This window comes from Pagrus pagrus (genome assembly GCF_965226575.1).
Source record: "Pagrus pagrus genome assembly, chromosome: 18".
NCBI lineage: Eukaryota > Metazoa > Chordata > Actinopteri > Spariformes > Sparidae > Pagrus > Pagrus pagrus.
Window position 1 is genome coordinate 1,700,413 of NC_140202.1, and position 15,817 is coordinate 1,716,229.

General features: G+C 39.6%; 1 protein-coding gene across 13 annotated transcripts in view; it reads left to right on the forward strand.

Annotated features, from left to right (window-relative positions):
- Window positions 1-10,538, forward strand: part of myt1lb (myelin transcription factor 1-like, b) — a 124,348-nt gene extending 113,810 nt beyond the window's left edge. For 11 of the 13 annotated variants that reach the window (XM_084381629.1, XM_084381627.1, XM_084381621.1 and 8 more), the window contains 6 exons: window positions 2,572-2,793; window positions 4,132-4,226; window positions 4,751-4,854; window positions 4,988-5,131; window positions 6,726-6,788; window positions 7,919-10,538. In XM_084381629.1, coding sequence (XP_084237755.1) covers window positions 2,572-2,793; window positions 4,132-4,226; window positions 4,751-4,854; window positions 4,988-5,131; window positions 6,726-6,788; window positions 7,919-8,059 — 769 coding nt within the window. In that variant the 3' untranslated portion in view covers window positions 8,060-10,538. The remainder of the gene's footprint in view (window positions 1-2,571; window positions 2,794-4,131; window positions 4,227-4,750; window positions 4,855-4,987; window positions 5,132-6,725; window positions 6,789-7,918) is intronic. The other 2 variants (XM_084381632.1, XM_084381633.1) reach the window with 1 other exon arrangement.
- Window positions 10,539-15,817: the final 5,279 nt, after the last annotated feature.

Sequence of the window (15,817 nt, forward strand, 5' to 3'; positions counted from 1 at the left end):
ACTTCAGAAGAGCAGGGTTGTAGCAATTTAGAGAGTGGAGATTCTGCTGTCTCTGGTGCAGACACACAGGTAAGGAAAGACAGAGAGGGAAGGATAGAAGCAGAGAGAGATTGATTAGACTCTACCTAAATCCCACAATGGGCTCCTTTGGTCTCAATCCTGCAGCTGCATTGATTTCTCTGGTGGTGAAGAGCACAAATAACGCTATTTTCGATCTTGTCATTCTGTTGGATTCTCAGGACAGTTTGCCACAGGTATATCTCAGTGTGCTCTGTTGATGTTAAAATAAAATAAAAAATATTGAATGTACAATTTGAAACTACTGTTTGAAATAGTAGGGAACATACTGTGCTTTGAAGAATAATTCCTTGATGTATGAACAAGGGATTACTGGTAATGTGGCAATTATTATGTCTTTTTCCAAATATAGAGTGTGTGTTATACATGTCTTATAAAATATATTTTATTAATTTGTTAAATGTTATGCATCATTTGTTGGTAATTTCACTTCTGACGTTTGATTAATCTGCTGATGTCCTTTATAATTTCCTCATGTGGATGTTGTGTCTTGTTTGGTCCAAACAGAAGTCAAAGATTCAAAGATATTCAATTTACCATTATATACTACAAATAAAATCATCAAATGCCCACATTTCAGTGGCTGGAACTAGATAATATTTGGCCTTAAGAAATGACAAAAATGATTTTTTGATTATAAAAATAAATTAATTTTCTGTTGATCAACTTATTGATGAATCGACTAATCACTGCAGTTCTATTAGATTGTATATTGTTATAATATTTCAAGATAATAGTGGAAGGTTTTGCTGTTTTTTTAAGTCATGGGGATGGGCCAGAGAAATCATTAATATTGCAGGTGAAGGTATTTTCAAAGACCAGTAAAAAAATTTCCCTGCTGCCTAAAAAAGGTTTAACCCTGTTTTCTAAGTAGTAATAGTGCCGTAGTGTAATAGACAAAGAGTTAGAAAATAAATTTGAATGTGAGGTTGAAAATCAAGACATTACCAGATTTTCTTGGAATACATCAATTGATTCAGAATGAGTGCACCTTATACACATCATCAGCACTGGGGCACAGAGATTCAGCAACTAAGGCTGTACTTGAGAACAGCTGGAAAGGGAGGTCAGACTTGACAGAGAAGGAAGTGATTGCATTAGTGGATTAAATTAAAGCTATGACTGTGTGTGCAGAATTTGAAAACGTTTGAATTATGCATCAAAGTATCAAAGAAAACACTAGGTGATGAAAGCAGCAGTTAAAGATCCCTTAAAGTTCTTACAGTATGGACACTATCCAATCATATTCAAAACGATCAAGATTTACAATTGACATCAATAAGCCTGAGGTCATGCTATTTCCTACAACTTGCCTTATACTGTACTAAGGTTTTTGTTGTCTTGTTAAATTTGTCAAAGTCATATTTGAGAAAAAACAACTCAATACTGAAAGCAGTGGCATCCCAATGTCATACATACTACTAGAGATCTATACAAAGACCAAAGTACAGCAAACTTTAACATCTGTGTCCAGTATTTACGTAGACAAACACACTGTGGATTATCTCTTTTTGTCACACAGCTTCACAATTTTACATGTTCAACAACAATTTTATATGTAAGGATTGATCTTATGTAAAACTGTTGTGGCAGCAATATCTTGAATTTGTACTTGAAAAGAATTTTAATAGAATGTGGTTAATATCTTAAGCATGCATGTGTAAAGTTTACAGAAAACAAAATATTAGGAGATAATAAGAGATTTTCATACGTTTAAAGCTGTAGAGACAGAAACTGAGGAAGGACAATTGGTGTTGAAAGTTCAGTGTGGAATTGTTTAACGGAGTGTAACTTAGTCCAACCACACTAAGCTAAGGAAGTGTGGGTGAATGGATTAGTTAAGCAAATTTCTTTGACTTGTGACCTGAATTTACAAGGGGAAAGATCTCAGACACCACAGAAAAAAACACTGTGGTAGACAGCAGTGCACATGATACCCACTGTATCTTTTCTTTTCTGTCAAAATACCACAAAGTTTAACTAAAGCCGGGTTGCTGCTATATGCAGATAGAACTGATTATTTCACAAATGTAGCAAGCTTTAGCCATAATCCATTTTATGAGGTGTGACATATGGAATATTTCACTGCCTTATTGCATCGGGTTAGCGCCGGTGTTGATGCACTGTCAGCATTCCAAAACTGTGATAAGGCTCCCACTGGGACAGCTTTAAATAAGATGATGGTATCTTTGTTCATATGATAGCAAAAGGTATAGAGGGGGAACAGACAAATGATATTCACTCAAACAGTATATAGTTTTACTACTCAGGAGGCAAACAGACTGTAGTGTATACCAGAGAGCAGCAGCTAAACCTCAGCAGATCACTGTTTGATGGAAAAGAGGATGATATCTCCAATGATTTGAAAATTTGAAGTGTAACTAAAGCAAATAAAGACGGTTGTTCAATGAATGAAGGTGTAAGTTAACCAATAAGAATAAATCAAGCTGTTGAGTGAGTCTTCTCTGAGAATATTTCATTCTGTCCCCCCAGGTGTCCAGTCCCAGGTTGTGACGGTCAGGGACACGTTACGGGGAAGTATGCATCCCACAGAAGTGCATCAGGATGCCCCATAGCAGCCAAGAGACAAAAGGACGGATACCTAAACGGCATCCAGTTCACGTGGAAGTCTGGCAAGACAGAGGGCATGTCCTGCCCCACACCAGGCTGTGATGGCTCGGGTCATGTCAGTGGCAGCTTCCTGACACATCGCAGGTGGGGAACTTGGCTGTGTGTTGTTGCTAATAAAGTACTGATTTAAAGGTGCCCTGTCCTTTTTTGGTCAACAAAACTAAAGTTGTTTACATTCAATGTGACTCAACAAAAAGCATAGTGTGAATTTTTGAGGTCTAACAAACGTGTTGAATGCATTTCCTTCCTCATAAAAAAAGCTCAATGCAGCTAATATAGATCCTGCATTATTTACAAATAGTGTTGACTTGCTAGCAGTCCTCTGCTTTCCTGCATTTTGGGGGTCATTGCAACAGATCAGCTTATGTCAGTGCCACCTATCCTGTAGATCAGTGAAATAGTGGGAAACCATTTGAAGGAATGCGTATTCTATCCCCCACATGTGCATCCTTGTGCATGCACATGAGATGAACAAAACAGGTCCATACACTACACCTAAAAACGTCCAAAAAACAGATTTAGTTTAACATTCCCCATTGACTTGAAACTTAGATGAAAAGATTGAAAGCAGTGAATAATGACAACAGTTGATGCACTGATACACTCTGGGTTTTGTAGTGATTAAATACACAAGATGTGACGTGTTACTTTTAGGCTTTAGAGACTTAGTGCTGGTTTTCCTTACCTTGGACAGAGCCAGGCGAGCTCATGTCCCCCCTGGCTGTGGCTACATACAGTATTTACCATACAAACATGAAAGTGGTATCAATCTTTTTATCTAATGCTCGGCAAGAAAGCAGATTTTGACCTATTCTCTTAATACTGACATCAGTGTCTCTCATACATAGACTTGTCTTGGGCAGGTCACCCAACTATATTTGGCGACCTGTTTGAGCATTTTTTAACTTTTTTTTATGTGAAAGAGAAAGTTACCATCTGCGTGGACAATCTGCCCTCGCTCTACCCGTTCCATCTACTGACATTTGCACATGCTTTGTAGAGAGACAGAGAGACAGAGAGAGAGGTGTTCTCTGGTGATACGGTACATGCCTCCTGTAAAAGCACTGACTTTGATGTGACCTCTCCTATTAAATTCAGGCCTACTTATACAGTTGTTTTTCGGGGAGCGTTCTAAAATATGCAGCTGACAAAAGAGTTAGTAGAGCAAACACATACAGGGAGAGCGGGACAGAAAAGCAAGGCAAAGCAGAGTGTGTGCATTGAGGTTGACAATTAAAGCAACACTTTGTAGGCAAACTACACTGGTACATGACCATTCTATGGGATACACTACTGACATTAATGGAATAGTTATTCTCAACTTCCCTGTATATAAAACTCAGCAGTCTATAAACCATGTTGAATAATTGTGTCTGTGTAATATAAAGAAACAATGCTTCTTCTCCTTGTTGCTGCCTCTAGTCTGTCAGGTTGTCCGCGTGCCACCTCCGCCATGAGGAAAGCCAGGCTCTCGGGAGTGGAAATGCTTACAATAAAGCAGCAACGTGCCAGCAACGGTAACTACAATTACCACTCAGCTATACAATACAGCCAATCAAGAACATAGATGTGGAATCATTTGCTGAACAGAATGCCAATTTCATATAATAAACCAATCGGGAGTGTGTGTGTGGTTAGCATTGTCTGAGTATAAATTGCCATTCAGGGGCAGGGTGCAAATAATTACAAGATTTTTGGCAACAATCAGATATGGTATATCTGAACTAGCGTGTAGTTGTGTGCTCCATCTGTTTTCCTAACACTTCACCCTGGACTTCAATGTATCTCAATTTCTCAAAAAGGGATGTGACAGGATCACAATGGAATTTGTCTGTGAGATTGTTGAGTCTTAATCAACCAAGATGACCTGCCCCAGTTCTATTGTAGAGGTGAAGACAGTGAAAAGCAGAATTCTTACTTAACGAGAGAGTCATATTGTGTCATTTTTTATTTCTCTAGTCCAACAAAAGGCTGTTAATCTAATTTATGACGGAGGCTTTGTGGTTCCATGTTAGTGCTAAAGCAGCCTCCCACTTTGTAGGACTGGAGCATGAAGAGGACATCAAACAGCTGGATGAAGAAATCAAAGATTTAAGTGAATCAAATTCACAAGTGGAAGCAGACATGATCAAACTTAGAACACAGGTAAGTCACATTCTGTCTGCTAAATTATTGAACTGTGTTTATGTATAACAGTGTCAACCATGGTGTGTATCTTTGTGTCTATGAATACAAAGCTCTACTGTAACATCCTTTCATCCACTCCTCGTCTCCTCAGATTACAACAATGGAGTCCAACCTGAAGTCCATAGAGGAGGAAAACAAGGTGATTGAACAGCAAAATGAATCTCTCCTGCATGAGCTGGCCAACCTCAGCCAGTCACTGATTAACAGTTTAGCTAATGTCCAGCTCCCTCATATGGTAAGGGCCACCAGGAACGGCTAGCTGGCAAATTCCAGAATATAGCTTACCATAGCATTATAGCAAGCTTATTAATTTATTTGTGTATTTAACCACAGTATATTGTGCATGCTTAGCCAAAAATGTGGAACATTGCTTGTCTTTCTAAACAGTGAGGGGGAGTTGTGAACTGAGGTTTGATTGGGCATTTTACAGTGTTAGCAATTCCAATCACAGAAATGTTTAGGTTAATCAAAAGTATATGCAGCATATATTGAGGTTTAATCTGCGCTTTAAGAGAGGTTTTATTGTAAAGTTTATTGTGAAGTTGTTGAAATTTTTGAGGAATGAAACCAGTAATTTGAGTGGATATCCATGTGCTTCAAACATTCTATTCTATTCTATTCTATTTGCTATCATTCTATCTTCTTTTTTTCCCGCTCTTATAGATAAAGCAAAAAGTATTACATTCTGTTGCTAAGCATTTCACACACTATTTCATCCTATTATTCATCCTTCACAATGCCATTCATCATGATATTCTCTTGCATAATGGATTAGTTGACATTCATTGACAAAAGAAAGGATTATTCGTCAGTTGAGCATCCTCATCTAAGTGGCAAGCCATTTTAATGATCATATCCTCCTTTTATATTATAGCAGTTGTTCAGATAGAAAAAAAACAACAGTCAATGACGCTGGAGTAAAATAAATTTAAGCAGTTGGAATTTTACAAATGATACCTCCTAAAAACCAGCAGGCTATTCTGACACCATGGACTGGGTTGGCTCTGTGGCCCTGTTTACACCTGGCCTTAGCGTGCATCTTGGATGCAAGTGGACAATTAGTAGTAGGCTACAGTTAAGTACAGGTGTGAATGCACCCAAGAGGCGTTGAGATACGATTGCTCAGACCACATTTTGAGGTGGTCTGGGCCGCATAAGGCAGCATTCTTTTAGCAGTGTGTACGCAATGGGCCACATTGAAGGGGCGCATGCTCAACTAACGTTCTCTGCATAAGTGGAAGTATGTAGTTATCACTTGCCAACGGCATCATATTAACATATGAAACAACAAGAATTAACTAACACCAGGCAAAATGGATTATCCTTGATGGAGTACACATGAAACATGCTGTCTGAGGCCATCCGGCTGCTCTGCCTCAACTCACTGTGATAAATGCAGGAACTCCAAACTCTTGTTTCATTTGTGGTCTGATAAATAGTAAATTCATCAAATTCAGGGTAAAAACAACAAAGCAAACAATGTTTTGTTTATTTGCATATGGAGCGGAGAAGTGTGATTCGATCATGAATGGTTACTCAAGACCCATGTGGAGATACATTCCAATGCCAGGTGTGAATTGAGGTATTCAGAGCTGTCCACTGGTGATCAGATCACCCAGGCATGTAAATGCCAGATTTAAACAGAGCCTTTCTGTGTCTTGATGTCTCGTATGTCTTCATCTATAACCAACTTCTATATTTCCAGTCAATTTACGGTCTTAGGTGTGTGGCTTTATATCACATACTGCCACCTAGAGTATATATGTAACAATTACAACTAGTTCCTCAAATCAAGCTAACAGAAATGTGTCCCTCCTTTTTTTCCATAGAAACCACTGGCACACAAAGAACCTCCTCTAAGGAATAACAGCTGCTTACAGTTGCACCAGCAAGCAAGTCAATGTTTTATATCATTTAAAGTGCTTTTGTCATGCTCTGTACTTAAATATTGTATTTCTCTTCTTCTATAATGTTGTTAATAGTGTGGAAGCAACAACAGGCCATAAGGATATAAAAGGATATGAAAAGCAACTGATTACCTAATTGTGAATCTTAATACTTAATGTTGAAATTTAAATGCTACTAAATGTATGTATTTTGAATGATCTTTGAAAAAACTTTGTTGGTAATTAAATACTGTTGGTATGGAAGCCGTGAGAGACAAGTGAGAAAAATGTGTAACATCAGTGTCATGTCTTTCACATAAAAATAATTGTACCATGTGTTTAGAGCAAATTAAAATTCACCTGGAAGAGAACATGTTTTTAGTCCTTTTAAAACATGTGGGAGTGGTACACTTCAGTCTCTTGTGGCCAAAATGAGTAACAAGAAATTAAGGAAAATTATCCTGGCAAAACTTTTCTTTTTTCACTTATATACATTAGATTCAAATAGAAAATTCCAGTGCGCAGAATAATACTACTTTAACATTTCTCAATTTCTATTGGTAATTTATCAATCAGACCTCTCTCCTATCAGTTTACAAAGTCATGTGACCCAAGACAGAGAAATCCAGATGATGTATTCATTTTCCATCTGTATTTGCCCCCCTTTGTTTACTGTACAAAGTAATACTGTAATGCTATAAATTCAGTGGTATTTATATTTCAACATAAAGTATTATGTGGGTATTATCTGCTCATAAATTGTTATAAATAAATTGAAATCATTATGATCTTTATTTACTTCCATACATTGTTCCATGCATTGTTTTTCTTGTCCCAAACCACATACAGTAGGTTTTTCTGGTTTTGTTTATTCATAATTATGATCAATGTGATGGGAGCATGAAATTTAATAAAACCTATCAGTCTATTGTCGTTGTGAAAGTGGTTTTGTTTATTCGTAACAATGGCTGACAGTAGACAAATCAGGTGGTACACAAATCAGTATTAAAAAACATATTTCTTTCTCATATTCTTTAAACTTTACATATGTGAGGAGAAGATTCTCAGACTTCTTAAATCCTCCCTCACCTCTGTTTTTCTCTAATAGCCTCCATCTTGTGTGTTTGGTCCCACAGGAGCCAATAAGCGAGCAGAACTTTGACGCCTATGTGACCACTCTAACAGATATGTACACAAACCAAGACCAGTTCCAGAGCCCAGAAAACAAAGCCCTGTTGGAAAACATCAAGCAAGCTGTTCAAGGGATCCAAGTGTAACCATTCAGCAAAGGGAGATTTTCCTTCCCCCAGCAGTGCGGATGGTGTATCAAATCCACATACAAACAGGCGGTGATGGTTTAATCTCTTCGGTTCGGTGCAGTAAAACATATAGTGTTATATATTCTAAATTCTGTTCATTCAAAAAAAGTGGTTTTATGCATAGAAAGACCTCGAGATTATTTCTTTCTTTTGTTCTTTTCTTTTTAGGCCTTGCTTTGAGGAAGAACATAAATGAGTAATGAGCAAAATACTTTTTGAGGACATTCACATTTTGTACGTTTTCATATGAGCTGACATAGTGTCATGTAATGTTTCTAGCTGCTCATGTATGCACATTTTTAGTGTATATTTCTGAACAGTAAGCTAATGATAACGGAACGTGAATCCTTTTTATTGCTTGACAACAAAGCATTTTAGATGAAAAAACTGGACAGTGAAATAAAAATGAAAAAACTACAAGCAAAGAGGAAGCTACTTATTTTTCTCCTCACCGGATGATTATGGACTTGATTATTTTAGATGTTTTTTTCTTCCTCTTCGCCTTCTTTTTAATGCTTGAGAAACGTTTGTGTTTTGTTTTGATGAAAAAAAAAGATGTGTAGCTGTAGGTGGGGGCATTTTTAATTGGTGCTGTAAATGAATCCGGAGAGGAAACTGACCTGATGTATGTATGAATGTATGTATGAACAGTTATATTGTAAACATCATTACACGGAAACCTGATGGTGGCAACCCATTATCTAGGAGAGCCAAGTAATTCCTAGAGAAAGACATCTGTGCGGTGCATGCATGTTCACATGCTCATCCTTAACTAATCTCAAATAGAAAAGATGTGTAAAGACAATGACCTATAGAGACCGCATTCTAGCCTTTCTTGTATCAAATCTGCTCAATTTCAAGACTTGTGTTGCTAGGATCAAGAAATGTCTCAGCAATATAATAAGTGAATAATTTGTTTATAGTTGGTATGGGATGCACTCTGCAAAGGGAAAAAAAGGTTGGGTATATGCAATTTCTTGTTTATAAGCATAGCGGGGTAACATGAATCTTTTTAATATAGCCTATGTAAAATATTGATTTTTATACAAATCTTTTAATACAAAAAGTCTTTTTAAAAAAGAGGAGGGAACCTGGACATTGAGTTTTAGAAGCGAAAGTATGAGTTCCACTTTTTTCTGTACGATTTTGCACAGGGACACCTTCGTTTCCATGTTTTGATGTTCTTACAGAAACTAAAAGCAGTACCCGAGAGCCTAAAAGGAGGGTTTCAGTGGGTTTTGTAAAGAGTATTTATAGAGTATGACAGCGGGACTTACAGGGTCACTGTCCCCACTTACGTGCCAGTAGACTATTTGCACTTGTCCTTGAAGATATTATCCTTACATACGGCAGCGTGCAATTTTCCAGGTGACCTCTTTGGCACACGATTGGAGCAACCAACTGCTTGGAGCCACTGTAGGTGTGGATTTAGTACCACTGAGAGAAGAAGAACAGGGACTTGAAATCAGAGGAAAGGTTGATTATAACCATAGCAGTTAAACTGTAGGCTTTTATCAAGTGTAAAAACATTAACAATGTTCTTTCATTTTTGCTATGTTTTAGGAAGATAAAGTTATCCCCCAGCAGCACTTTATATCTAATCACTGTACAAAGGATTAAATAGTCAATCAAGTCAAGGTTTTAAAAAAAAGCAGAGGAAATGGTGAACAAGACCTTCAAGGGGTGATACAATCCAGTGTCACGCCCGCGTGCCTGACTGTATGCACCCCTACATTCTGTTGTTCTAGTTGTTATCGATCATGTTCAGAATTTGCCTTTTTGAGAGCTAATGCAAAAGGTGCTTGTTGTTCACCTGATTGATTCTCATCTATTGTACTTTACTGTCCTACTTCAGGACTCTACTACCAATCATCCATGACTGCATATGCCTTTTTCCACAGCATCGTGTCTGCAGCTTTTTGCCAATATAGTAATGCTTCAGTAGAGTAATAGCTAGTACCAGTTTTTGAATTAATTATCATTATCAGTAAAAAGGGAAAAGGGATTTTAAAGCACAAACCGGCTGCTCATCTGATGTTGGTACATAAATAACAAACCTGAATAGAGTTATCTGTGACTATCTATAGGGATCACACAAAGGTTGTCACATATTTAGAAAGCTGATTTTTCATATAAATTATTGTGAATTCATCAGAGTTTATTATTTTATTTGAGCCAATTCATTTTGAGACTGGTTTTCAGTGACCATTAACAATGACAGGATTTTGTATGAACTATTGTGCTCTCTGTGGAACTGAAGTTTGATTTATTTTTGTACTACACAGCATGGATTTGTTGACATTTTAATTTTGCTATAAATGTGTGAGATCACAAGTTGCTGTGATATTTCATTTATAAATTGTGAACTTTGTACAATTTTTGTCATGCTGGATGTTGACACATCTTACTCTGAATAAAGAAAAAATGTGTTGCCAGAGGCCTGTAAAATGATTTCTTTAGAGTGTTCCTTCCATTGATAAACCGCAGATGCCATCTGCACTTTCATTCCTCAAGGGTTACACTGAACTCATCACCAGCAGATGTCAGCAAACTCAAACTATACAGTACACCACAAGTATGCCTTTTGCTGTGCAGCTTTCAAAGGTTAACTATCACAGTGACTAGCTGCTGAAAAACAAATTTCCAAAGTGAAATGTAGTTAAGAAGTGAAGTTAAAAACATAACCACAGATTTGCAAGCTATCCTGAGCTGGCACCCCTGGTACATGCCCCATCGCGCGCAGGAGTGCTCTGGCCCATTCATCAATATATATCACTACACACACACACACACACACACACATATAAAACATGTTGTTGACTAATTACAAGTTAGGTTTAAGCATGTCAAGGATAGAATGCACCATGAAAATTTCATGAAAATTAAATAATGATTGTCGGACATTGTCGGCTTACTTCCTGTTGCTATTAGGTGGCGCAATGTAGATGTACAGTAAAGTTACAACAACTTCCTTTTTCAAGGTGACAAATACAGTGCCACAGCAACAGCATCTAATGAGAAGCCACAATGTTCACAACACACCATCATCATGGCTATAAGGATTTTCTGAACAAATTTATGGTGGATCTGGTCAACCTGTTAGAAAGAGTACACAGAACTATAGAAAAATCTCATTACCTGTTGCTACTCGACTGTAACTGAATATTGACATGATAATTTGTTCAGGCCAGGACTCTTATCAAACGTGAAGTTTGGGGCAGTTTTGACCATGTACAGCAGCTGTACAAAAAGCAACTTCCTGTTTCCTGGCAGAACATTGATATTCGCTGCCCCACAACAGCCACGCCCTTCAACAAAAAGCTTTTAATAACTTTTAATTGCAAAGCCACAGTAAAGAAAAATGTAATTTCATGTTGACTTTAACAGAATATTGACATGTCAGTGCCTTCAATAATATTATCAAATGTGTAAAGTTTGGGGCAGATTGGACCATGTATGGTTGAGTTACATGAACTTCCTGTTTCAAGGTGAATCATTGGCCTTTGCCGCTCTGCAATAGCCACACCCTTCGACAAACAAACTTCACAATCTTCATAATATAGCATCTCTTGTTTTCTCACTATGTGTGAGGCAGATGTGGTCATCAGAGCAGTACCTCACAGCTATGTAAAAGCAGATGCCCACAGCGATGCTCCACACTGGGACTCAAAATATCCCTGGATTGAAGACCTGACTTCTCTTCCTAATAACAGGAGTGCAGTGGAGGCTACCTTTCTGAGGACAGAAAAACAACTCAGGAGGGATCCCAAGTGGCAGGCTGCCTACACGGCTCAAGTACATGAAATGGTTGCAAGAGGAGCAGCAAGAAAACTTACCAAGGAGAGTGTTGACAGTTGCAAAGGACCGGTGTGGTATGTGAGCCACTTAATAGCAGCAAATCCCCGCTCTTTGACAACACCAATACCCATGGATGGAACAGCAGCCAAAAATTCAAGAGGCTGAGTATGAACGATCTCCTGTTGAAAGGGCCTGATGTCCTTAATCCAATCCGGGCAGTTTTACTCAGGTTCAGGAGAGGAGTTTTTGCAGCTCTGGGGGACATCAAAAAGATGTATAACTCTGTGTGGCTGGAAGACCGGGAGATGCACCCCCACAGATTCCTATGGAGATATACTCAGGATGAGGAGATCGGACATTATGCGATCACTAGAGTGAACATGGGTGATCGACCAGCAGGATGCATAGCACAGCTGGCTATGCAGGACGGCGAGGCTGCCAATCTTTACTCACCTGAAGGAGGAGCGTAGAGTCATAGAGGAGGACAGCTACGTTGACGATATCTTGACGTCCCACTGTGACGAAAAAAAGGCTGGACAAGACCACAAAAGGCGTGGAGGAAATTCTGAGAGCTGGTGGATTTTTCCTCAAGCCATGGGTCCGGTCAGGGCAAAGTGGGAGGCAGGCGAACTGGGAGGCAGAAGGACCTGGATCAGGAAAATCAACAAGGGAAAGCAGAGTCATAATACTACCAAATCAGATGAAGGAGGGTGAAAGTGGAGCCCTAGGGGTTGGATACTTGGTCCAGGAGGTCAAGTTTTGCATAATATCCTCAATCAACTTCTCAAGAAGGAGAAAGAAAATAAGAACAGGCCAAGACCTCCTTGAAAAGGAAGTGAGAGAGAAGACTCCTGACCCACTGACCAGAAGAGAGCTATTAAGCCAAGTAGCTGGCCTCTATGATCCAATCGGCCTGGTTTCACCCACCAAGCAGAAAGGAGCCATACTCATCAGGAAAGCATTCCAAGAGGCTCGAGGTGGAAATCTGACCCGAGACACTTGGGACAAGCCCCTTTCTGGAGACCTCCGGAAGGAAGCCATCAAACTGTTTGAGGAGTATGTGCGTCTTGGCCAGATCACTTTCCATAGAAGCCTCACACCAGCTGGCTGGGTTGGAAAACCTTGGGGAATAACAAGAGCCAAGTGACAAGAGCTTTGGAGCTGTGGTATACCTCACGTGGGAAACCGAGCAAGGCATCCAGGTCAGATTGGTTGAATCCAAGGCAAAGCTCACACCAGTGGACCAGAAAGGGGAACCAGTCAAGGCAGAGATCTGTGGTGCTGTCTTTGAAACCCGGCTCAGAAAATACATCGAAAAGCACAGCCGAATGGAAGTAGAACGATGGTTCCACCTGCTGGACAGCCAAACTGTGTTGGGAGCTATTCAGCAAGACAGTTATGGATACCAGACCTTCTTTGCAAACAGGGTTGGTGAAATCCAGAAGGCTGGACCACTCGAGGACTGGTGGTAGATCCCGGGAGACGTAAAACATCGCTGGCATTATAACTAGAAGAGCGACTCCTGAGGATCTCAATGAGGTTTCAGAATGGCAAAATGGACCTTGGTTCCTGAGGCGGCCAATGGAGGAGTGGCCGAAAAAGTCAGCTAAAGAAGTTACAGCAAATGCCAAGGAGGGCATAGAAAAACTTCAAAGGAAGGCTTTCTCAGCAGTACTGACCAGAGCCCAGAAGAGAAAACAGAGTACTGCACTGCAAACCCCTGACTGCAATGAACCTGTGACTCATCCAATGACTTCTGACTGTCTGGGAGGAATTCCAATCCGCAGACCCCCTGCTGGCTCGGTAGTTAAGCTACTTGTTGATTAAAGGAGCTTCAGTAGTTTATCTAAACTGGTCAGAGTCATTGCCTGGGTGTGGAGGGCTGCCACAAGGTGGAAGATGAAGGGCACAGCTGTCAGTAAGGCAAAGGAGGAGGCTAAGACCAAAGCCAAGCAAGCAGTTCTGTCTGTTGGAGAGTGTGAAGATGCACTTTGAGACCTTTTCCTTGCAGCCCAGGAGGGTGTCACCTTTCATGACACTACCCTCAATAGACTGGCTGTATACAAAGAAAATGAATCAGGATTGTTACTATGTGGAGGAAGAATACAGTTCTTCAATAAAGAGGAAACTGCAGTACCAATCCTACCATATGAAGCGTGGATATCAACACTAGCTCAGGAGGCCCACAAAGCAAGCCACGAGGAGGTAGCAGGAACACTCCTTCGGATGAGGAAGAAAGCCTGGGTTATAAGAGGCCGAAGATTGGCTAAGAAAGTTGTTGACAGCTGCGTGATTTGCAGAAAAGCCAGAGCGAGAAAGTGCCAGCAAATCATGGGTGACCTTCCTCTGGAGCGAATGCAGCCAGCCAGACCATTTGAGTTCACAACAGTAGATCTATTTGGACCATATGAAGTGAAGGACATGGTGAGAAAGAGAGTGAGGCTCAAGGTCTGGGGCGTTGTCTTCTGCTGTATGGCTTTGAGGGCTATACACTCAGACGTCGTTGGTGACCAGTCAACTGAAGGGTTTTTACTAGCCTACCAAAGATTCACAGCATTGAGAGGGCATCCAAGGAAGTTGTGGTCGGACCCTGGGAAGAACTTTGTGGGAGCCAAGCCTGCCCTAAAGAAACTTTACCTGTTTCTGGACCAGTTGGAGAAGGCAGAACTAGAGAATGAGGCCGCCAAACATGGAAAAGACTGGAGCTGGAAGATCCATCCAGCAGACTCACCTCACAGAAATGGAGCTGCTGAAGCAGCTGTTCAGGTCGTGAAAAGAGCCAAAACATTAAGCATCCCATTAACTGTCTGAATAGTTCTGCATGTTATTGTTCCTTGGCAGAGTACCAAATGGTATCTGCATGGTTTATTTCCAGCAACAAAATGGTTTTGATGTACGCTCATACTTGGATTACTGATAGGGCAGTATTAAATGATTTTTTCAAGGTCAACCTCCTTAACCTTGTTAAGCACTTAATATGTATCGTTTAAAGCCCCTTTTGGACACCTGACAGTATTGAGGAAGAAAGGACACAAAGCTAGAAACAGACGTATGCGACAAAGGACCCCAACTGACACCGAACTTGGGACACCTTAACCATTTTGCTAGTAGGTTGCTGAATTTTTAACCTTTATAACATGTCTAAATGGATACTTATCAAAGACCAGATTTTGAGAAATGGTTTGGTTTTTGTGTAGCAATAATGACCTCTGTGAGAGGAAAACGCACCAACACACATCGATAAAATAAAATAAAATATACAGCTCCCTGTAAATAAAACACCCCATCCCATAGAATACACTGAAACAATGCTACCACTGTAATTCGGTGCCTCCATGGCTTTGGAAATGCGAACAATAGCAATGGGACAGCATTGTTAGCAGTGGAAATGTTAACAATGACACAGCAGCATGCCAGCAACATTAGACACAACTACCTCACACACACAATTCAGCATTCAGGGACGTGTATATAGTCTACGCATGGTGAGCTGTTGCTGAGTAGAGGCTGTAATAGAAAATAAACTGCCAGTAAACTTATAGGTTCTAAATAACAGGCTCTGGAGAGTAGCTCCATCATGGAAAAAAAGAGGCTGAGACTGTCCATTATTGATTGAAATGTGTAGAGACAGTTGGTGATCTTTATTTAGTAGAGTAGCTATTATGCCTACCACTTTTTCAGTTAAACTAATGCTTCTATGTTATTTTAAACACAAAATGCATGATCTGGTGTTGATATTTACAGAACACAATTTAAAAAAAAACATAAAAATGTACATTTAAAATACTGGCATTATGCATCATTCTGTGTGATAGCATCAAATAAAAATAGGCTTATCTTAATTATATCAGGCTTGTAAATTGTTCCTTCTATTATATGATACGGTAGCCTATATATTGGTATGTCATGTTATTTCTA